The 24,782-nt window shown below is 35.5% G+C and overlaps 1 protein-coding gene across 1 annotated transcript; it reads left to right on the top strand.

The window, feature by feature from the left end:
- The first annotated feature begins 463 nt into the window (after positions 1–463).
- LOC148306688 (potassium channel subfamily K member 9-like) lies at positions 464–24,060 on the top strand. The gene is made up of 12 exons (XM_088264547.1): positions 464–618; positions 5,246–5,332; positions 7,408–8,031; positions 10,129–10,354; positions 11,650–11,805; positions 12,950–13,076; positions 13,949–14,139; positions 15,562–15,749; positions 17,090–17,204; positions 19,183–19,270; positions 21,642–21,932; positions 23,375–24,060. Exons 4-12 carry the CDS (start codon positions 10,228–10,230, stop codon positions 23,928–23,930), a joined length of 1,839 nt encoding a protein of 612 aa, XP_088120673.1. The 5' UTR covers positions 464–618; positions 5,246–5,332; positions 7,408–8,031; positions 10,129–10,227; the 3' UTR covers positions 23,931–24,060.
- Positions 24,061–24,782: the final 722 nt, after the last annotated feature.

Below are 24,782 nucleotides of genomic sequence, written 5' to 3'. Positions count from 1 at the left end.
CCCAAATGGTCCATAGGGCACTGCATCCAATTAATGTAATGTTTATTAGATTGTTTATTATATGAAGGCAAGGTGATCAGTCCTGCGCTCAGGTACCAGTCCAGGGTAATACATAAATATATGAGTGAACAATCAATCATATTTCTTTTGATCTGTAGATGAGCATGATCCATGGGCAATACTTAAAATTGCTCATGGCGGCAGCATGTTTCTTGATATTGCTGTCATTTTATCGGCATTTTAAATATTTGCACTGCTTCTCAAGGATTGTCAAGTTAAACATATAAGAAATGTGCGTTTTTTTCTTTTCCATCTTAATAGATTGAGACACAGCAACTCGCGGCGGGGTATGGTTAGCCATAAATAAATTTATAAAATTCAGATGAATTGATTGGTTTGAGTTGTTTTGGAACAGTAGTCTGACGTTTGCTAATACGTGTTTTTGAGTGTTGGGATTATTTTCATTGCACCCCTGTGCAAAGGGCTAGAACTGACGTTCTGCGCAACTGCAAATTGTCTGTCGAATGTCGGAAATGTCTCTCGGCGACCAATGTCGAGAACAATTTGTATCTATTCTCCTTTAAAATGTAAATGAACCGTAGTCGTTTCCGATCACAGGTTAGTTTGATCTGCATTTATTAGTCTGTGATATATATTTATCCGTTTTCCCGCTTTTAAAATGCAAATGTCACATCTTTCCGCGACGGTTCACCTGTGTTTTGCTTGGCGAAATTGCGATATTTCGCCTGAATGAAAGTGGTTTTTCGTTTTATTTCGCGTGCTCACACGCGGGGTGTGCACAATGGTGAATATCTGCATTGTAGTGAAATTAATAAATAATTCATCCCGCTAATTGACGTATTCACGTGACCTACTTCCGACCATTCGTTGAACTGTGGCAGTGAACGTCCAACAGTATTTTTAGTTCACGTCATATGTGAAAATCTATTTTTAGTGAAGTGCTTGAATATGTTTATATTCGTAATAGGATATAGCGCCGGATTTGTTGTTACCTTTTTAGTATAACAGGTCTTAAAAAGAGAGTACTTTTATTTCAAAATTAAAGAAAGGTATAATACAACTCGGTATGTACTGTCAAAAAGACAGATCAATTTTTGTTCCGCAGTCGAAACATGAATTGATTATATCTAACTATGATAAAACCAGCGCTTAAATAAATAAATATTTTTATTTCAATCGATATTAATTAATTTTTTACATAATTCAACACCAATATGCATGCGTTTCGATCAACTTTCAGATAACATTAAATTCGAAAAACCTAGATGATAATCTTTCGAAATCATATCGTAAAAAATGCCTAAAATACGTACTATGTATATTTTAAGTTTACAACATTTTGAGTGTGTCCAAATACTTGTTCACAAAATTCGGATTATCTCCAATTACAGGAGTTCTATGACGGTCGTCAGCCCCGTAAATGCCCAGACTTCCATATTCTTCTTCATCTTTGATGAGATGTTAAAAAATAATATTTTAAGTTTATTAAAAATTATAATTCTGTCTGATATTACTAAATATTTTCCCTCTGACTCATCATATTGAGTCATGATTTCGATCATATATCGCTCACTCCTTTCAAGAACGTCATAAATAAAAATAAAAACTTGATTTTTCAGGAGAACGGTTTAAAAGCTAAAAAATATAACACAATGTATTAAAAATAAATATCAAGCCACTTATTGAACTTTTTACTGTGCCACAGATCTTTTTAGGTAAAACCTGAAGGTTTTTTTTCTCCATTTGAAAAATATTTCGTACATTCAAAAAAAATAATTAAACAATACCTTTTCTTCAAAATGCAAAAACAACATTTTCTGCCCTGTAGCAGGTAAATATTAAGTTAAAAATATGCCTCTTTTGGTGGGATATGGTACATTTTCTGGGCATTCCAAAAACATGCACAACTGAAAATTGATGATTTTTTATTTATGACGTTCTTGAAAGGAGTGAGCGATATGTATAATAAAGGGACAACTGTAAGGGTTTAAATATTTATAGTTAAATTATATTCACACATGGCACTTTATATTAATATCATTATTATTATTATTATTAGTAATTATAATAAAATCTGGCTTGAGTAAGCGATGGGAATGAGTTAGACATTTTTTGTTCAACTTTATAGTATTATAAAATAAAATAGTAACAAAAAAAAAATATTGTATATACCTACATTGAGTAAATTTGCATAGATGATAATTCCAGAGATAATGTGAGAAGATTAATTTTCTGCCAATGGCAACACTGTGCTCCAGTGCTGCCACATGTATAATTATAATTAAGTACTGGAAATATTAGGTACTTTTGTTCATTTTTTATCAGGTTTATTTAGCATTATGAAGGTGCAGTTGAACTTGCCTACCATATTGCAAAGTCAAGTTCAACTCCTGACAGGATAAAAATGTAAATATCGTAGTCGTACAGGAGAAAGTGACCAACAGACAAAATGTAAAATGTTCAGGAGGGCCATTAAGTCACTATTACTTGGCAATAAAATAAACACTAATACAGTTAGTCATTTTTGATACTTCTAATATATTATACTTCCATGTTTAAAATCCTTCGGGAATTTTTTCTGGGCAATATTATGCTAGTAAGATATCAAATAGTCAATGATCACGTTTTCATAAAAAATGCACTTGGTCACTTTCTCCTGTATGACTACGATATCTCTATATTTCAATACAAATCATTGATACGGAATGGACTGGTGATTGAAGTGTGATACTGACATGCTTTTTTTTTACTAAGATGACGATGTATCAACCTAGTTCAATGCCCTACGCACCATTGAAGTTGGATAAGGAAATGAAAGAGAGACATTTTTTAATAAACTTTTTGTAAATGAATACAATAATACAGTCGAACTTGGATTAAAGATACATGCACATAAGAAAAACCTATGGAGAATAAGGTCCCATCATTTCATTATTTTTATTTTTATTTGTTTATTATTTTAATTTCATTTTATAAAAAAAAAGTTGTAAAACATATATCGCTCACTCCTTTCAAGAACGTCATAAATAAAAAAACTAGATTTTTCAGGAGAACGTTTTTAAAGTGTAAAAATATAATACAATGTATTAAAAATAAATATCAAGCCACTTACTGAACTTTTTACTGTGCAACAGATCTTTTTAGGTAAAACTTGAAGGTTTTTTCTCCATTGGAAAAATATTGAGTATATTTAAAAAAATAATTAAACAATACCTTTTCTTCAAAATGCAAAAACAACACTTTCTGCCCTGTAGCGAGTGAATATTAAGTTTAAATTATGCCGCTTTTGCTGGGATATAGTACATTTTCTGGGCATTCCGAAAACATGCACAACTGAAAATTGACAATTTTTGATTTATGACGTTCTTGAAAGGAGTGAGCGATATGGCTGACTAAGTATTGTACCCACCACTTAGTCAAGCTGGAATAAAGATTTATTATTATTATTATTATTTTACCCTTATGTAAAAAAAACATGGATATAAAAGAGATCTCTTTATAAGAGAAAAATGTCCTGATCCCTTGAATTATTTCATATCCAGATTTGACTGTAATAATAATTTTAGGTTATAAATATTAGTTTATAAAGCTTCATTTTTGCAAAGTACCACATCAAAGGCGCTTCACTGTGTTTAAATTGGGGAAAAAAATATGGAATGATTTGGCTAACAAATGCATTTTTAATTATTTTAAAAAGATCATCTTACTCTCACTGTTTGTAACTGCTGGTGGAAGAGCATTCCATGCCATCAGTCCCACGACAGCAAAGAAACACATGCCTAATTTAGTGCGCTAGATGCAAGCTAGTGAGATCACTTTGCCCATGGCAGTTTTGTAGCTGATGGATTTGTAAGACGTCTATCAGTATTTGTCTGGAATGCACAGCTCTTTAAGATACTCTGTAGCGGTATTATGCATTGATTTTTACATAAGAAAACAGAGTATATACTCTACCCTTTCGGGAAAGTGTTATCAGCATAGTTAAGTGGAGTGATGTGGCTGAATTTAGAAATTCCGAAAATCGGTCTCGTTGCTGCGTTTATTTATTTATTGAATGGCTAATGCCTTTAACATAATACATATATACAGTATCTAATATAAAAATACACTAATGAATACACTTATAGAGAAACAAAAATTCTTAAACATAAAAAATTAATGAAATAACAAATAGTAAGCACTGGTAAATACACGTCTCCTTCACACACTATCAGCAAGCAGCGAGAGAGAATGAAACACAACGTTTAAATTTATCCATTATAATATGGAGAAGAAAAAGTACAGATTTCAAGGTGGATAACAATATATTAAATATATATATACTTTCAAAAGCATTGCACGCTAATTGCAGTCGAGTCATTTTATTGTTTGGTAGACCTGTGTATCTTCTTATTCTCCATGAGCCCTCTGTTCTTCATTGCTGGATATAGGCCTCTTCCCCTTCTTTCCATTTCCTCCGGTCGGTTGCTGCTTGCAGCCAGTTTCTACGCCACACAGCGACTATGTCGTCGGACCATCTCTTGGGGTCTTCCGACACCTCTTTTGTTCTCCCAAGGTCTCCATCGTAAAAAAATCTGGGTACATTTTGTGGGGTCCTGTCTTGCAATATGTCCTGCCCATTGCCAATTGAGTTTTGCCACATGATCCATGATATCCCACACTTTGGTTCTTTTCCTGGTATCTTAATTTTTTATTTTATCCATCATTCTTATCCCAGCATGGATCTTTCCATGGACACGTGTATATACTGCTATAATGATTGGCTCTGCAATAGATTTCTATATTATTTTTTGACATCTCATCAAAGATGAAGAAGAATATGGAAGTCTGGACATTTACTACGGGGCTGACGACCGTCATAGGCTGGTTAAAGTGATCACTTTACACACGTGTAACATTCACCAATTCTACCCATTATTGACAACCACACTACTCAAATTCTTGGAAGTTCTATATATATGAACCAATTTAGAAACCTTGTTCTTGAATCACTAGAACTTCACCAGAGACATCTATTGGTGAGATGTCAATAATATGAAAATAACTAATAAAATAATAAGAAAATAATATGAAAATAACTCCTGTAATTGGAGATAATCCAGATTTTGTGAACAAGTATTTGGACGCACTCAAAATGTTGTAGATTTCCATACATTGCTTGAAAGAATTCATTTGTATATAAAATGTATTTTCTAATAATTTTTTTGTTGTTTTTTTATTTCAGGCCACTTAGTTTTTGCCCTTCTTGATTCTAGCTAACCATAGGAAACACGATAATTCCTGATTATTTGGCCTTAGACTTCAAAAGAGGGTAAATATGAAATCAATTTTTTTTTAGTGTATACTCCCATACTCATAAAGTTTCTGCCACATTCCCACAGTCCGCTTAATGGACATAAATAATGGCGATGGGAAACCGCAGACCATCATATTCATTAAAAAAATATATTTTATTAATTGTAGAGTTAATAAAATAAACTTTACGTGGATTTTTCATATGCTTATTTTCTGGCCATAGGAAAAGTTATATTTGTTATAAAAAAAGGATATATATTTTATTTTACTATGTTTATTATTGCTATACATTGTTTATTATTGCCATACACATAGAGCCACCCTGCGAGAATACATTTGACTACCTCATATTTTTTATTTTTATTTGTTTAGTTAGCTTATATTACTTTTTTATTTTATTAAAACCCTTATCCGCACCCCAATGGTGCATAGGGCACTGCGTCATATAAACCCAGTGTTATCTTGATCGTTTACACATGACAACTAATACAAATATTACAACTGATACAAACTATTATTTACACTTAAATAAGCTTTTTTTCCTTTGAATATTTCCCTTTTGCTTTGTTTTAACTTTTTGTTTTAATTAATTTATCCCTATATTTTTATCCCTTTATCGTCAAAACAAAGACGACATATTACATCCGCACTATTAATTATTTTTGTAAAATTTATTTTAAAAATAAGACTCACAGAGACATCTGTGGACTTTTACGCCTAGTCTCTTCGAGTTTCAGTACATTAACTGTAAGAGTGATTTCACAATAGAATGTTTTCAGGTGTTTTTTCACTAATTAACAACAACAAAAATGTTGAAACTGTTTATTTTAATTTTTTCTTTTCATTTGTTTTTTCACTATTTTATCAAAAAACTCTGTTGAAACAATTTTTTTGAATTTTTTTTCGATTTTAAGAATTTTCTGAACACATTAAAAATGTGGATTGTTGAAACTATGTACATAAAGACATTTTCACACCTTACAAATTTAAGGATGTCACAGTCACTCACTTTGCAAGAATTCACTTCTCAGGTGTAGTTCTGTTTGTAAGAACTCGCTCTTCTGACCCAGTTTATTTCACAAGAACTGGCTCCTCGGATTGAGTTCAGTTCTTAAGAACTTATTCCTCGGATGCAGTTCAGTTTGCAACAACTCATTCCTTTGATACAATTTAGTTCACTAAAACTCACTCCTTAGTTACAGTTTACTCTTTTCATTAATTAATTCGGCAGTCACTTTGTGGTAAAATCTATCCATTTTTAATTAATGTATTACATAGTAAACAATAAACCCATAATTAACAATATGACAGTGACTAAAGCCTCCCCCCTATTGTCTATGTTCCCACTGATAAGAAATAAAAACAAAAAATAAATAAAAAATTAAAAGTAAATAAATAAATAAAAATAAGAAACAGCTCCTACCCCCTCTTAAACCGTTAACGTCCCAAAGACCCAACTCTAAAATTTAGAATTAGCTTCACATGCGGTGTTTGAAAATGATGCAGAATTCATCGAAACAGGTGTCACAGTAGATTTTAAGAAATAGTGGTATTTATTAAGTAATACATCTACAACATTTTGAGTGTGTCCAAATACTTGTTCACAAAATCTGGATTATCTCCAATAAATAAATTATCTGGTCAAATTATAAGCTTAAATAATAAAAATGAAAATGGTGTTTTCTGGCGTTTCTCATGTGTGTGATTATAATCCAGGATTCGGACCTCACATAATAAAAATGCTTAATAAAAAGCTTCTTTACATCTCACCAATAGATGTCTCTAGTGAAGTTCTAGTGATTCAAGAACAAGGTTTCTTAATTGGTTCATATATATAGAACATCCAAGAATTTGAGTAGTGTGGTTGTCAATAATGGGTAGAATTGGTGAATGTTACACGTGTGTAAAGTGATCACTTAAACCAGCCGATGACGGTCGTCAGCCCCGTAAATGCCCAGACTTTCATATTCTTCTTCATCTTTGATGAGATGTCAAAAAAAAAAAAAAAAAAAGTAATACATCAATTAAAAATACAGTTTACTCTGCTAGAATCGTCTCGCTGAGAGGCTAATCTTTTATTCTGTGTTTCAGATGACTTAAATCGCTGTGAAACGCCATGATTCGAAGAAAAATGAAAGCGAAACGGAAATGGAATACACAAGGTCCATTGAACACGGTGTCGTTCTGCTGATATCCTCGAACTAAACCTATGTTCGTCTGTCTAGAGTCTGTAGATTTTGATGGATATATAGTTTAGACACACCCAACGGAAAGGGTTGAATGTGAATAAAAAGGGAACAAGAAAACCAAGCTAGCCAAACTAATCTATAAGCGTAGTACATCACATCTTCAAAACACATATTTCATTAACCTTGGCTCCGAACCACTCATCGTCATTGTCTTCCAAGGATTTTACGAACGGGAACTTCCATTAGATATTACAGTCATCCACATCGCCAAATTATACTCGTAAAAAGTTGCCAAAAATCGCGCCAAAAGCGACAGTAACAGCGATAATTAAATTTTCCTGTCAAATACACTTGTGATTACATAGTTGTTTTTGCTACAAGAGTTGTGAAATAGTGCTTTACAAAAAGAGATAATCCTCACCGATTCCGACGCATATTTGAACAATGAACTGTAGATGATGTTACTGCATTTATGACATAAGGAACACCGTTTGTACCGACTGAAACAATGGGACTGGCAGTCAAGGTAGGTTGTGTTTATTAAACTGAATACCGTAGAACGGGGTTACTTGAACTTTGATGTGTTACTTGAGCCCAGTACAAAAAAAAATGACTTTATTTGGTCTCCAATAATGAACGTATTGACATGATTCATTGTTTCCCTGACAGGTGACACTTATTGTCACGATACGTTCATTATTGTAGACCAAATACAGATTCAAATCATTTTTTTTTGTACTGGGCTCAACTAACACTTCAAAGTTCAAGTAGCCCCGTTCTACGGTACCTTTTTTATCTCACTGTATTTTCCCCCTCATAGTTTAATGGTCAGCCTGCTCTGCTACCGTACTGGAGGTAGTTGAAGATGATTTAGAAAACAAATGCATTTTTAGTTTTTTTCTAAAAATCATCTCACTCTCGCTACTTCTAAATACTAGTGGAAGAGCATTCTGCAACAGCAAAAGCACGCTCGCCAAATTTAGTGCGCTGGTTGCGAGCTGGTACGATCACTTTGCCCATTGCAGTTGTGGCTGATCGAAGCGTGACACGTCTATCAACCAACACGTCTGGAATACACGTCTCTTTTAGATATTCTGGATCCATATTATGTTTTCATTTATATATAAGTAGACAGAGTTTATACTCGACCCTTTTGAGAAAGCGTAGCAGTGCAGTTGGTGAAGTAGTGGGGTGATGTGACTGAATTTAGAAATTCCAAATATTAGTCTCACTTTTGCGTTTATTGTAGCTGGCTGTAGCATGTTGCAGTACAACCTCTCATTACGAGCATAATTCGTTCCAGAATCTTACTCGTTAAGCGAACATTATTTGTTTTTACTGAGGCCGAAGCCCCGGCTGAATGTCGTAAAAAAAAGACCTGCCCTTTCTCTGTAACTCGTAATGAGAAATATCAGTCATTAAGGTGGGGACTGACCGGAGCCATTTTGTCGTAACATTACATGTTACGATGCGAGCATTCGTATAGTCCATCTATAGTCAGCTCCATCCGAAGTCGGATGCTCGCCGTGAATATTACGTTACGACGAAATGCTCCGGTCAGTCCCCACCTTTAACCTTCCAGCAGGCGCGTTGTCATAAAATTTATGACAATTGCACCTTATCGCTTCCTCCATCCTTACCACTTGATTGCAAGCATCCAGCTTCGACCCATTCCAGGGTCAGTGTCTCTCTAAACTACAGACGTACCTAAGAAGTGTGCTAAGAAGTTGTTGTTTTTCATTGAAATTTGGAAATTTCCTTTGAGCGTAAATTTAAAAAATCGATCCTTAAGGTGTAAGTATATGGAAATAATTTTCCTATTTATTTTTCATTTAAATCGTTTCCTTTATAGCTAAATGTATTTTTTATTTATTTAAGACGTGCTTTGACAGTAAAACATGTCAGACCAACTGAAGAGAGGAGAAAACAATGGAAGAATTTTTTTATTGGAAAAAATAAATTTACACGATGGTGAAAGACATAATATATACTTTTTGAAGTACATTTTTAATTTTTTTATTACAAAACAGAAATTTCATAACATTTATATAAAGAAAAACCAATTTACATACAGAAAACTTGATGACATAAAATTTATGACACGCGCCCGCGAAGGGAAATTTTATCAACGCGCCCGCTAGAAGATTAAGGGAGCAATTAAAATTTTTATTTTTTTTTAACGTTATGCGAATTACTCGTTTAATTTACAATTTACGATTGTCTAATTGGTGAGTTAAATATTTGGTGTGATGTGCAGAGACTTCATGACTCCCCAGGGCCGATAGTGCGGTGGTAGGAGCCGCCTAACCTAACCTAGGCTATGCCTTCGAATCACGTTATCTTTCTGCAGCACCCATGAATTTTCTGGTCCATGCAATGCTGCTGAGCTTGAACATTTCTGGTGAGCTTGAACATTTGGTGTGATGTGCAGAGACGGGGATGATTCCTCAGGGTGGATAGTGCGGTGGTAGGAGCCGCCTAACCTAACCTAACCGAACCTAGGCTATGCCTTCGAATCACGTTATCTTTCTGCAGCACCCATGAATTTTCTAGTCCATGCAATGTTGCTGGCAGTTTGACGACTGTCCAATCGGTGAGCTTGAACGTTTGGTGTTATGTGCAGAGACGGGGATGATTCCCCAGGGCGGATAGTGCGGTGGTAGGAGCCGCCAAGCTGTGGCTCGCGGAGGAGACGGAGTGGGGCGCGGAGCGGGGGGGCGCCATGAAGAAGCAGAACGTGCGCACGCTGTCGCTCATCGTCTGCACCTTCACCTACCTGCTGGTCGGCGCGGCCGTGTTCGACGCGCTCGAGTCCGAGACCGAGAAGCGGCGCTGGGAGGTGCTGCAAGGTTTGCATTATCTCTTATTTTTTTTCTTGTATTATTTAATATATTGACATTCCACAGTTCCCTGTTGGACGCGACTCTTTCAGTGCCTACCAACGCTTCTGCGTCCTGTTATAGGCCTTCAGTCAATAGCCTTTTTCGTGCATCTAACCTCAGACATACATGCCACATGACCTGCCCGATTCCACTTTTGTTTTGCAATTTTTGATCCACATCTGTTGCCTTGGTCTTTTCCCTCATCTGAACATTAGTTTTTCGGTCCCTAAGGGATATGTTTAGCATCCTTCTACCCATTGCTCTTTGTGTTATCCGGAGTTTATATATCGCTCATTCCTTTCAACAACGTCATATATCAAAGAAAAGTTTAAAAATATAATAAAATGTGTGTATGTAAAATGTGATATGTTAATAAATATTATCTGGTCAAATTATAAATTAAAATAATGAAATGAAAAGTGTATTTTCTGGAGTTTCTCATGTATGTGATTATTATCCAGGTTTCATACCTGACATACGAATAGAGTTTCTGCTCAATAAAAATGCTTCGCTAATCTCACCATATATCGCTCACTCCTTTCAACAACATCAAATATCAAAAACTTGATTTTTCAGCAGATCGTTTTTAAAGTTTAAAGGTAAAATAAAATGTATAAAAAATAAATATCAAGCCACTTATAGAACTTTTTACTGTGCAACAGACCTTTTTAGGTAGAACCTGTATGTTTTTTTTCCATTTGAAAAAAATTTTGTACATTTAAAAAAATAATTAAACAATACCTTTTCTTTAAAATGCAAAAACAACATTTTCTGCCCTGTAGCGGGTACATATTACGTTAAAAATAAGCCGATTTTGTTGGGATATAGTACATTTTCTTGTCATTCCGAAAACATGCAAAACTGAAAATTGACAACTTTTGATATATGACGTGACGTTGTTGGAAGAAGTGAGCGATATGAGTGCAGACACATCAAATGTTTTCCTCTTCAGATAGATGGGAGTGTTTGGGGATTTCAGGACATTTGATAATTTACCAAATGCAGCCCATAAAATCTCTTCGCCTTTCCAGTTCGGCATTATCCCTCCTCAGTTTTAGAGTGTGACCCAAATAAACGTAGGACTCAACTTTTGTGATATGTTGACATTTGATTGTAATCGGTTGGGTTACATTTGTGCTAGACTTGACTTATTCCTAGTCATGTTTATCTTTAAACCCACCTTACCGCATTCACTTTTGATGCCAGCCAACATTTTAGTATCTATAAATAAAATAGATGTAACACTCAAATTTTATGTTCAGCCATAGAATACATGGTGATCAGCAAGTACAACATCTCTCCCGAGGACTTCAAGGTGATGGAGACCGTGGTCCTGAAGGCGGAGCCGCACAAGGCTGGACAGCAGTGGAAATTCACCGGAGCCTTCTACTACGCCACCACCGTGCTTACCACTATAGGTATGTTACCTTTCCTCCCCTGACTGCTAACCTATAGGAAATCACAACATAGCAACATGTTTGTTTTAATTTTATTATTTTTATTAACCGGTTAACTGCCGGCAGGTACATGTATGGCGGTACCCACAGCATGCTGCGAATTTTACAACAAAAATAATACCTTCTAAACATATTGTTATTAAAAGTGTGTTAACATTTATTTATAAAACTTGCCAAATAAATGAAGAGCGCGCCAGTCGTTCAGTTATTTATCCATAATCATAAAATTAATTGTTCATGGTGCAGGGTTGTCACAAAATTTGTCAGAAAATATGAAAACTAAATTATATGTCAAAAGTAATTGTTTATGTAAGTTTAATATTAAAAGTATACACACACACACACACACTTTGATTTAAAAAAATTAAAAATAGAAAATCATCAGAATCGACACTAAAATCACTGTCATCAGATTCGGCAGTGATGGCAACTCGGGGATTATTGGACAACCCTGAGCGCCATTAGTTGTTCCGACGACAAAGCTCTCTTTAATTTACGTTTAAAGTGGTAAAAACAAATTCTGTTTCAATTCCAAGTATGCAAAGATATTCTCAATAGATGTCACTATGCGTTCAATATATTTGTACATTTCAAATAATTGATTTTCTTTACTAAAAGCCCATTTAAAACGGCGCGTCTTAAGACGTCATTTTTGTATGAGCGGCGCTCCGTTCACAGAAAATTATGCGTCTGAAGACGCTTTTGGCAGTCAACCGGTTAAGATGGGTGAGTTACGCTATTATTTCCCTTGCTTGTTATGTACAAGGGTTATGACAGACAATGCCCTAACAAGGCGAAACAATTGTCACAATATTAATTTTTTAATAAAATACAACTTAGTAGACTCAAAAAATCTGTGTTTGATTTCAAATTAATACATACAGTCATATTTATTGTTCACTCTTGGGACCATCAACCCTTCGTTGTGGGTGAAGCATCTATCATAGTTCAGTATTAGAGGATTATTATACTTTTTACTAGTTTATTACTCAACTACGATATCCATTCACAATATTCCACATTCTGGTAGTGACTTGATATGGTTATATACCAATTTTGTATTATACCTTAGATTACTGTTAAAAAATAACTATTTTATTTGTAGGCTATGGGCATTCAACTCCCTGCACCATCGGTGGAAAACTGTTCACAATGTTTTACGCAATTGTTGGAATACCCCTTGGACTTGTCATGTTCCAGAGCATCGGAGAAAGGGTTAACATGCTTAGCAGGTACTTTTTTTTTAAATACATTGATGTTTTATTAGTTTTTTTACTTAACTTTAGGCTAAACTGGCAGTGCACAATGCAGCCCTGGTTCCAACCCCAATGTATGGAAGTGAAGCTTGGAGTTGGCAAAAGAAGAATGATAGTAGACTGAATGCAGTCGAAATGCTATCTCTCCTATGTTGTGTTTATATTCGACTTGGCCTTGTAATATAAAACGTATTACTTGGTATTTCTCTCCCCTCGTAAAATGGCCAAAATACCCTGGCTATCTTTTCTTTACAGAGTCGATAAATTATTTTTTTAATTAATTGATTTGGGAGTCACTTTGTGGTAAAATCTATTCATTTTTAATTTAAGATTTACTCAGTAAATACCGCTATTTCTTAAAATCTGTTGTGACGTATTTCAAAGCATTCCGCTTCATTTTCAAACACCGAATTGTTACCCAAAAATTGATACATTCTCACTACATATAATAGTCAAATGCACCTTCTCTAATAACTATTGAGAAACGTCACAATATCATTAGAACCTTAACTGTCCATCAAACTTCTTCCCTTAGTTTTTCCCTCTATCTCCTTCCCTTAACTCCCCTTTTCCTTTGCCTTCCTTATTATCATCAATTTGTAATTTATGTTTTTTTTTAAATATTCAAGTACTATATCTACCCTCTGATTGCAAACAGCTATATATGGTATAAACGTATTGATCAATGTCATTATTGTCTGTTTTTGGTTGGTTGGAAGATATTGCTTTTTCGCAATAAGTCCGCCAATGTACTCATTTCTTTTCTGCACATGAAGTTTAAATAAAATAAAATAAATAAATATGGAAGAGGGTCATAGTAATGTCTGTCTTCTGATTGTATTTTTCAGCGTCATAATAAGATCGGTGAAGCGCGCCCTGAACTGCCGGCAGACTGGAGCCTCGGAGCTGGACCTGATCTGCGTGGTGACCACCCTCTCCTCGCTCATCATAGCGGGCGGGGCGGCCGCCTTCTCCAGGTTCGAAGGCTGGAGCTACTTCGACAGCGTCTACTACTGCTTCATTACACTCACCACCATTGGTAATTCCGTTTGTGTTTATACCTTATACCTGTTTATGCTTAGAGAGACGGAACGAATGAGTGAGAAATCAGTTTTCTATCGCACATAAACAAAATAATCAACAAAAATATGAGAATGCTTGGTTTCATAAAAAGAATTACTTAAGACTTCGATAGTATGTTATATTCAAACTTTTGTATACAACCTTAGTAAGGAGTCGATTGGGATACAATTCATCATTTTGGGCACCAATCTAATGGATTCACTGAAACGGGATTCAGGAAATGCTTAAGAGCGTCGTTTACATACTGTTCGTAGAGAACGGGAGACGCTTATAAGCGTTGTATTTGGTTACTTTTGATATAGTGCGAGAGACATTGTGCAGATGGGAATTGAGTTTGCGGTTACTTGTGATTAGTATACTGAGGATCAGGCGGCAGACTGTCTGAGACTGTCTCCACATGATTTCACCAAAATCGTCTTCTTGCTCTTCCCCATCATACAACATCTTCGACATACTCACTGTGATGGGTCGTAGAGTCTTCATCTCAGTGGTTCTAAGGGGGTTCTTCATTCTGGTGATGCCAGATCTTGTTTTTGAACAGCATGTCATGATCGGTCTTATGCAGGTTTTATAGATCTTTAACTCCCTCTTTATTGATTGGTTTGGTGATCTCGGAAACTCACTCGAAGGTTTATATAATAAACGAGATTCAGTTACTTGGATTTAAAATTAGCAATGAATGAACTTGCTAAGGAGAGATCAGACATTGTATCGCCAATGTCAAAAGTGCCATGTCTAAGCTAGAGAAAATCTGGAAAGACCGGGGTGTGAGTAACAACACCAAGATTAAGCTTGTCAGGAGTTTGGTCCACTCCATTTTTCTCTATGCTGCTGAAACATGGACCAAAGGAAAAAAATAGACACTTTCGAAATGTGGTGTTGGAGCCGCATGCTCCGAATTCCATGGACAGCTAGACGCACCTAGAGTCCATTCGTCAGTAGTTACACTTGGGTGGCTTGACTCTGGCCAATGTCTGTACATGACGGATTCTTCAGTTCTTTGAACACCCTTTTCACTTTGGAGAAAGATTCCCCACACAATAGACTGATCAAGTTAAGACAGTAGCAGGCACCTCAGCGGTTGGAGCGCTACATGCAGCGCAGTCAAGGGATAACTGGAGAAGAGTCATTGCTTCCACAAGGGTCACAACCCTCAGTAATGAGGAATAAGGCGGAGAAAATTGTTTTTAAGTGTTGATTTTTAGGATTTCTATGGTTGGAAATTCTGAAAAATTATTTTTAGAAATAGTGGTATTTACTATGTAACACTTAAATTGAAAATGGATAGATTTTTACCACAAAGTGACTGCCGAATTTTGCAAATCTTTGTTCTGCTCCTCCAAAAGCATTAAGTATGCTATTTGTTGATATTTTCCAGGGTTTGGTGACATGGTGGCGCTGCAGAAGGACAACGCCCTCAACTCGAAGCCGTCCTACGTGATGTTTGCCCTCATCTTCATCCTGTTTGGGCTCGCCATCGTGGCCGCCTGCCTCAACCTGCTGGTACTGAGATTCGTCACCATGAACACTGAGGATGAGCGCCGAGATGAACAGCAAGCCATTCAGGTCGGTGACTCTACTTTGTACACACCCTGTCGGATTTTTTGAGGGGCGAATTGTTACTTCTGCCCAATGCGGGCCTGACAAATGCGACATATGGGGATGGGACAAATTTTCATATACAGTACACTCCCAATTTCCAGGGTCGGGTTAGCTGGAAGCATATTATCCGAGACACTTGAGTCTCAATAATATATCTCAAGTACTTACATTTGTGGTCCGCAGTGATAGAATAACAGTATCTCACATATATCGCTCACTCCTTTCAAGAACGTCAAAATTAAAAAAAAACTTGATTTTTCAGGAGAACGTTTTTAAAGTTTAAAAATATAATACAATGTATTAAAAATAAATATCAAGCCACGTATTGAACTTTTTACTGTGCAACAGAACTTTTTAGGTAAAACCTGAAGGTTTTTTTCTCCATTTAAAAAATATTTAGAATATTCAAAAAAAATATTTTCACAATACCTTTTCTTCAAAATGCAAAAACAGCAGTTTCTGCCCTGTAGCGGGTAAATATTAAGTTAAAAATATGTCTCTTTTACTGGAATATAGTACATTTTCTGGGTATTCCGAAAACATGCACAACTGAAAATTGACGATATTTGATTTATGACGTTCTTGAAAGGAGTGAGCGATATGTCATGTATATTTCTTAAAATTTTTAATAATCTTTTTTATTTAATTTTCTTCTTACCATTATCCCCATCCGATGGTGCATAGGGTACTGCATCATAAAAATGCAGTGTTATCTTGGTCGTTAACATATAAAGGAAATGTGATCAGCCCTCCGCTTCAAGTATCAGGTCCAGGGTATTATTGAATAAATATTAATGTAAAAATCGCTTATATTTATTTGACCCCACCCCCCTGGGAATCAAACACTACGTAGCTGGACAATAGCTAAGAGCATATTACTTACTCTCTTATAACCCTTATCCGCATCACCCAATGGTGCATAGGGCACTGCATCAAATTGCCGCAATGTTATGTTGATCATTACTTACATGAAGGCAAGGTGATCACTCTTGCGCCTCAGGAACCAGTCCAGGGTAATATTTAATAAATATTACAGTGTAAAATCACTAATATTTATTTTCTTCCCTCCTGGGAATCAAACCCGGGACCTCCAGCACGGTAGCTAAATACACTGACCATTACATTACAGAAGCGGACAAAAGCGCATATAGCACAGTTTAAATTTTCTCTTTTTTTAAATTTTTTTTTTATCAATAGGGAAATCGATTATACGGGATTTTTTTTTCACCATCCATCCGGGAAAATTGTGAAGAAGTTTATTTGAAGAAGTGTTTGGATTAAAATGTTAAATTGTGGTATCGCAGGCTCTTCGAGGTGCCGTCAGACTGGAAGGCGATGTCATCACAGCCGATGGGGAGATATTGCGAGGGGTTTCCAAGGGAACTAGGTTACCAGCAGACCCGAGAGAGATACTACAAGGTAATAATAGCGATCTCACCTACAATACATAAGGGTGTTAGTTGAAGTTTGCCGGTTTTACTCATAGATGTCGCTAGAGATATGTATACATTTCTATGATTTGGCATCTTTGTCATATTTTTCTATAGACATCAAACTTCAAAAATACACAAGTTACATTCTGCCAAAATAATAGTGTCATAGTTGTTTACCTAAGTGAATATGTCGAGTTTCGTTCCAAGTAAATCGCATTTGCGGCATTCGTTGCTTTTCTTATTTCATCAAAAGAAAAAAGCAGTTGAAGCTCATCGGTTGCTGGTAGAAGCTTATGGTGAACATGCTCCAGTGATTAGAACATGTGAGACATGGTTTCGTCAATTTAAAAGTGGAGATTTAGATTTAACAGACAATGAGCATCCTGGTGCAACGAAAAAATTCGAAAAGACAAGGAATTGCAGGCGTTATTGGATGAAGACCCAACCCAATCGCAATACAATTGGCCCAAACACTTAATGTGACCCGAAGAGCAATTTGCCAACGTTTAAAATCCATGGGAAAGATCCAAAAGTATGGAAAATGGGTACCACACCAAATGAACGACAGACAAATCGAAAATTGTCGCAACCAACGCACCGTCTCATACAGCTAAAGTGGTGAAGAACACTCAAAGCATTGAATTGGGAAATTTTATCGCACCCGCCGTACTCCTCAGACCTTGCCCCGTCTGACTATCACCTTTACGCATCGATGGGACACTCACTCGCAGAGCAGCGCTTCGCCAATTTTGAAAAAGTCGAGAAATGGTCGTCGAATGGTTTGCCTCGAAAGAGAATTTTTTTTGGAATGGTATCCATGATTTGCCTCAAAGATGGGCAAAATGTATAGAATCCAATGGTCAATACTTTGAATTAAAAAAATTGGTGATTCCCTTAAGAATTAAGCGTTTTCTTTATTGAAAAAACCGGCAAACTTCAACTAACACCCCTGGTATATATTGATACATCATCCATAGGGTGAATAGGTCCATAGGTATGATACATGCTCAAATGGTGAAATAAGGAACTACTGGAAGCCTAATACAGTAGAATCGCAATATAACGAATCGCAATATAGTGAAAAATGATATATGGCGAAAAAAAAAAGAAATTTATTCCCTAAAACTAATTATTCATACAAAAATGCATTTATATAACGAAATCCCGTTAATATGTATAACAAAATCACTTTTGTCCTGTACGAAAAAATGCCAATACGTTTATGTAAATTTATAACGAAATAAAAAAGATAAGATGAAAATATTTCAAAGCCCCGCCCCCTATGCCAATGGTTTTATGGCGATTTTTAAAAGTAATTCAATACGATATCCTGTCAGCTTGAGTATTAGTAATTAGAGTCAATGAGTCAGTGAAATTATTTACTTTAGCAATAATAATTCTTTAGTTGTGTCGCCTACTTTCCGAATCCGCCAGATTCAATTTTATAAGATTTTGAAATAATTACTCTATCTAAATGCCAATTGTGGGTTTTATTGTTTAAAATATTTAAATACTTGAAAACCCTGCAAAAAATACTTGAACATATTTAAAAATATAATTGAACAATATCTTTTCTTCAAAATGCAAAAACAACACTTTGTGCCCTGTAGTGGGTAAATATTAAGTTAAAAATATGCCGCTTTTGCTGGGATATAGTACATTTTCTGGGCATTCTGAAAACATGCGCAACTGAAAATTGACAATTTTTTATATATGACGTTGTTGAAAGGAGTGAGCGATATGTACAAATATGAGGTGTTTATTGCATGTGCAAATATGGAGTGAAGTATGGAGTTTCAAAAGAAGTATGAAAGTAGTCTTAATACAATAAAAAATCTCTAAGAGAAATGTGCGGCAAAACGACGTATGAAGTTTGAATGGTAATATAAGGAAAGAGTGCAAGGCTGAGATAAGCATTATTGATAAAATTATGAAATTTGTGCTGAGATTCTCATTCCTTCCAGGTGGAACTCCCCTGATGCAGTTTCCCGATGAAACCGAGTATGCACCCAGCGTATGCAGTTGCCACTGTAACTGCTTCCCAAAGAAAAAGTAAGAACTAACCTGTCCGGGAGCATGGCCGTACATGGCCGTCCAAAGAAAAAATTTCTCAAAGGAGTAATAGAAATCCCAAAAATGCAACTTTTTTTTTTATTTTAAATTTTTTTTACTGACAAATTGTCTAGATTTATTTAAAAAAAACAACTTTAAACAAATATAAAAAATATATTTTTTGCAGAGGCCCACCAAGCCCACCTTGTGTGTTAAATTTTTTATTAAAATAAATTGTATACATTTATTTTATATCACAATATGTATTGAACATATTTAAAAAATATATTTTGCAAATACCCACCAAGCCACCTTGTGTGTCTTGTCGGTGGAGTTCTTTTTGCTTACATTTTTTATTGTTTATAACCATTTTAACCTAATATACACACAAAAAAGAGAGAAAAATTAAGAATATAAATTATTCTACAATTTTCATAAAATTAACTCTTGATCATTTACCCATTCCTTTATTTTGCCTTTGTTCCATATTTTATTTTGACCTCTAACATCCGTCGGCAACAAATTAAAAATGTTCGGAACGATATATTGCAGTGTTCGACTCCCATATTTATTGTTTATTCTTGGGACTATCAAACCTTCGTTGTGTTTAAATCGTGTATTATGGTTGTGTACTAGAAGATTTCGATATTTTTGTCTACAACACTCACGTCTTCTTTTACGGATAACGTACAAAGGTATTTTTTTTATTTATTTTAAATTCTTTTGCATTACATGACATAAATTCAAATACAAAAAAAATATGAATAAAATATAAATATAAATCCAAAAAAAGATCCCACAAAGGCATGGCCTGTGTGTGGGTATACAATATAATTTAGTCATAGTAAAGGGTATAATGGTATAGGTATTATAAGTAGAATAACTAACTAACTAACCATCACGCCGCATCCCCACAGGGGTAGGCAGAGAGAATAGAGCGCCACACCACTCTGTCCTAGCAAACATTCTTCGCCTCTTCCACGTTCATGCATCTCCTCATACATACCCGCCGATTGTTACGACTCCTAACCTGACCACTTTCAAGTATTTGGCATACCTGATCGTGCCATGTTTTTCTCGGTCTTCCTCTGCTTCTTTTCCCACTAAATTTCACATTCGCCTCATAAATTTGTTTTACCGTTCTTTCCTCACTCATTTGTTCTACATGTCCAAACCATCTCAACACACCTTTCTTAATTTTATCGATAATGCTTATCTCAGCTTTGCATTCCTTCCTTATTTCACTATTCGCACATCTATCATACATCGTTTTGTCGCACATATAAGTAGAATAATAGTGTTAATATAAAATTCAAAAAATACTTGACTATCAGAAAACAAACATTATTATTATTATTTTTTTAAAAATTGAATTAAAAACTTAAAAACATAAAAAAGATGAAAATGTAAAAAGTTAGCAAGCATGTACTACAAGAAAAAGGAGCTTAAATCTGTCTCTTCAATAAATAATCTAAGCAAAATTTTAAATCTACACAAACTTAGGTAATTAACATCTAACAAATAGTCTTTGTCTAATAAGTTGAACTGTTTTGTAGCTATGAAAAATGAGTGTCTTTGCGCGAGTCTGGATTTACAAAAAGGAATTTCTAATAAACTATTCATTCTTTGGCTAGATCTATTATTATTTTTAGGAAATAAATGCTGGTGCATAAAAATATATTTTAGACACTGTTGGCAATAGATTTCTCGTAGCTCTAAAAGTTCAGCTTCCTGAAATAATTGGTTGGAAGGAAAAGTTGAATTTTTTTGAAGCGAGTGTTATTGCTGAGAATTTTCACTCATGAATTACATGAAATTATAGTAACTTTAAACATAAAGAGTAAATTCACTCACAAGTAGGCATAGGCTATGAAACTTATAAATTTGAAGCCTGAGTAGGGACATGATAAACGGTGTTGCATAAGCCGTAGCTAGATTTCAGAGTCACTTGGATGTTAGGTAATTAAAAAAAAAATAAAAATTTTTTTAAGCATGATTTTAATAATAAGTTTTTGGACTGTTTCTAAAGTTTCCAAAGTATATTTCGTAGTCATACAGGAGAAAGTGACCAAGTGTATTGTTTTACAAAAACGTGTTTATTGACTATTTGATATCTTACTAGCTTAATATTGCCCTGAAAAAATCCCAAAGGATTTTAAACTTGAAAGTATAATATATTGACTTGGTAAAAATGACTAACTGCATTGATGTTTATTTTCTTGCCAAGCAAAAGTGACTTAAATGGGCCTTCTAAACATTTTACGTTTCGGTAGTTGGTCACTTTCACCTGTACGACTACGATTTACAAAAAGGGATTTCTAATAAACTATTCATTCTTTGGCTAGATCTATTATGATCTCAAACGTTCCAGGAAACCCCAGTACCACGACCCCCTGTCCCCGATCCCGACGGCGGCCAAGGCCGGGGGCCGGTCCAAGCCGGCCAAGGGGCTGCTGAACAAGGTGCCGCGCTACATCGAGCGGTCGGGCTGCCTCAGCCAGTCGGGCACGCTCCGCCTGAACTCCGCCTCGGGGTACCTGTTCATGAACGCCAAGAACCCCGAGTTCCACATCGAGGAGGAGGACTTCCGCGAGCTCGTCAGGAAGCGCAGGCTGGAGCTGATGAACAGCAGCAAGAACGCCTTTAACTATGACACTTTTAGGTGATTCTTTTACTTTAAGTGTTAATTGTTAAATCAAACACAGATTTTTTTAGTCTTCTTCTACTTTGTCTTATTCCTCATTGCTGAGGGTTGTGACCCTTGCTGAAGCAATGACTCTTCTCCAGTCATCCCTTGACTGCGCTGCACGTAGCGCTCCAACCACCGAGGTGCCTGCTGCTGCCTTAATTTGATCGGTCCATTGTGTGGGGGATCTTCCTCTCCCTCTCTTTCCCTCCAGGCTACCGATCACAACTAGTCGTTCCAGGCTATCCTCGTTGCCACGCTCAACGTGTCCAAAGAACTGGAGAATCCATCGGGTACAGATTCGAGCCATCCAAGTGTAGTTCCTGGCGAATGGAGTCATTGGTGCGTCTAGCTGTCCATGGAATTCGGAGTATGCGCCTCCAACACCACATTTTGAAGGCATCAATTTTTCTCCTTTCTGCTTCTTTTATGGTCCATTTTTCAGCAGCATAGAGAAAAATGGATTGGACCAAGCTCCTGACAAGCGGCTTTTGATTCTACCAAGTTTTATTTTATTAAAAATTTATATTGTCACAATTGTTTCGCCTAGTTATGGCATTTACATGATGTAAACCAGCCAAACGCCGGGTTATATGCCCTGGAATGCACAGAATTTCATATTCCTTCGTATAAAAACAATAGATAACACTTTGTCCTAATTAAGACACGTTTAATATATATATTAACAACATTTTGAGTGTGTCCAAATACTTGTTAACAAATCTGGATTATTTCCAATTACAGGAGTTATTTTTCATATTGTTTTTTGACATCTCATCAAAGATGAAGAACCATTAGAAGACCGTTAAAAATATAAGTTAGCGACTGATGACCGTTAAATTATAGGCTAAAATAATAAAAATGAAAATGATTTTTACTGGCGTTTCTCATTTATGTGATTATAATCCAGAATTCGGACCTCGCATTCTAATAAAAGAGTTTCTGCTCAATAAAAAGCTTCTTTTCATCTGACCAATAGATGTCTCTAGTGAAGTTCTAGTGATTTAAGAACAATGTTTCAATATTGATTCATATATATAGAACTTCCCAGAATTTGAGTAGTGTGGTTGTCAATAATGGGTAGAATTGGTGGATGTCACACGTGTGTAAAGTGATCACTTAAACCAGCCTATGACGGTCGTCAGCCCTGTAAATGCCCAGACTTCCATATTCTTCTTCATCTTTGATGAGATGTCAAAAACAATATAAATATGTATATAAATATCTACATAAAGTACACAATGGAGTCCTGGGTCCATAATTAATGCATGGAAGTGAACCATGGTGTTGGCAAAAGTAGTCTGAATGCAATCAAAATGTGATTTCCTAGATGGATGAACAAATGAGTAAGGTAAGAACGGTAAAACAAATGTATGAGGCGAATAAAATGCTAAAATATTAAATTTGTCAATTTTCAGATACACTGGCAGCGACATGGATGGCCGATGCACCAGCATCCAGCTCTTCGGAAGCCGCCGGAGCTCGTTCTACTCCATCGACGGAAGATCGGAGAACGAGAAAAGAAGTCACGACCCCTTGGTGGAAGACACTTCGAAAGACGACAAGTCCAGCTACTCCAGACGCAAGATAATGAGAAACGTAGATAGGAACATACGAGAAAATAAAGAATTGCAGAGAAGACGGGTTCACAACTATTTTTACGACGAGACCGACTTCCGTTTGGGCGAGGATGCCTTCTTAGACCCTTCGACCGTGTTCTCCAAGCGGAAGAAAAAGAAGAAAAATAACAATGATGACTCGGTTTGCGTTTACAAGAGCGGCAAGAAGCAGGAGTACTCGTGGAACGTGAGCGGCCAGCCGAAGAACAGTCGCACCAACTTCAAGAACAATTGCGACCAAGTGTCCAACGACGACAGCTGCGGGTATTATTTGACCAATGACGACGAGAATGAGTTTTGTTTTATAAACGACACGCTGACCTTCTCACAGCCGCCGCACAGAGCGAGCGTCTAGCGCTTTGGACGTGCGTGCGCGGAACGGTGTTTCGCAATGCGTACAGTGACTCGTACATTCGTGCAACAAAGTGATTTTAAGATATATTCCTTAAAAGGTATTTTTGCTTACTTTTGAAGTTTTAATCGAATTTTTCGTACGGTGCTGTGAGGTGCATTTTTAGGAGCATTCTGTATAAGTTTCTAAAAGATGATTATTTGAGGATGTTGGTTGAAAATGCGGAAACGTCTAATGGTTGTTTTTTTTTTTTTAATTACTTGAATATTGATTTTATGTATTAATTTTAAATCACATACAGATTTTTTGAGTCTACTAAATTGTATTTTATTAACAAAAACACATAAAAAATTTATATTGTGACAATTTGATAATGTCATAATGTCGTTTGATAATGTCTTAACAAGGTGATACAATTGTCACAATATAAATTTTTTATGTGTTTTTGTTAATAAAATACAATTTAGTACACTAAAAAAATCTGTGTTTGTGTTTAAATTAATACATAAATTAAATTGGAGTTTTACAAATTAAACGCCAAATCAATAAATGAATATTTATTATTTTAGGTGTCTCTATTTGAGATGAAGCATCTATTGTTTTTATATGAAAGAAGATGGTCTGATCATCCCAGGGATTGTTTCTGGGGTACACTAGAAAAATCCAAAAAATCCATTCAAAATTCGTGGAACTGAATTTTGCAAGAGCGAATAAAGAATTTTATGAAAATGTTAATTTACATGACAATTGAAAATGCCCACACAAGATGACGCCCATTTTTTTCTTGTCCAAATAATGTAATGACAGAAATTTAAGAAAAGTTTCAGAATATAATTATGCAAAAAAAAAAAATAA

Source organism: Brachycentrus maculatus, unplaced genomic scaffold (assembly GCF_059751285.1).
Source record: "Brachycentrus maculatus isolate JH-2025_06_01 unplaced genomic scaffold, ASM5975128v1 h1tg000231l, whole genome shotgun sequence".
In the NCBI taxonomy this organism is placed as follows: Eukaryota; Metazoa; Arthropoda; class Insecta; order Trichoptera; family Brachycentridae; genus Brachycentrus; species Brachycentrus maculatus.
Note: the sequence above shows the minus strand (reverse complement) of the source record. Positions and strands in the feature narration are given on the sequence as shown.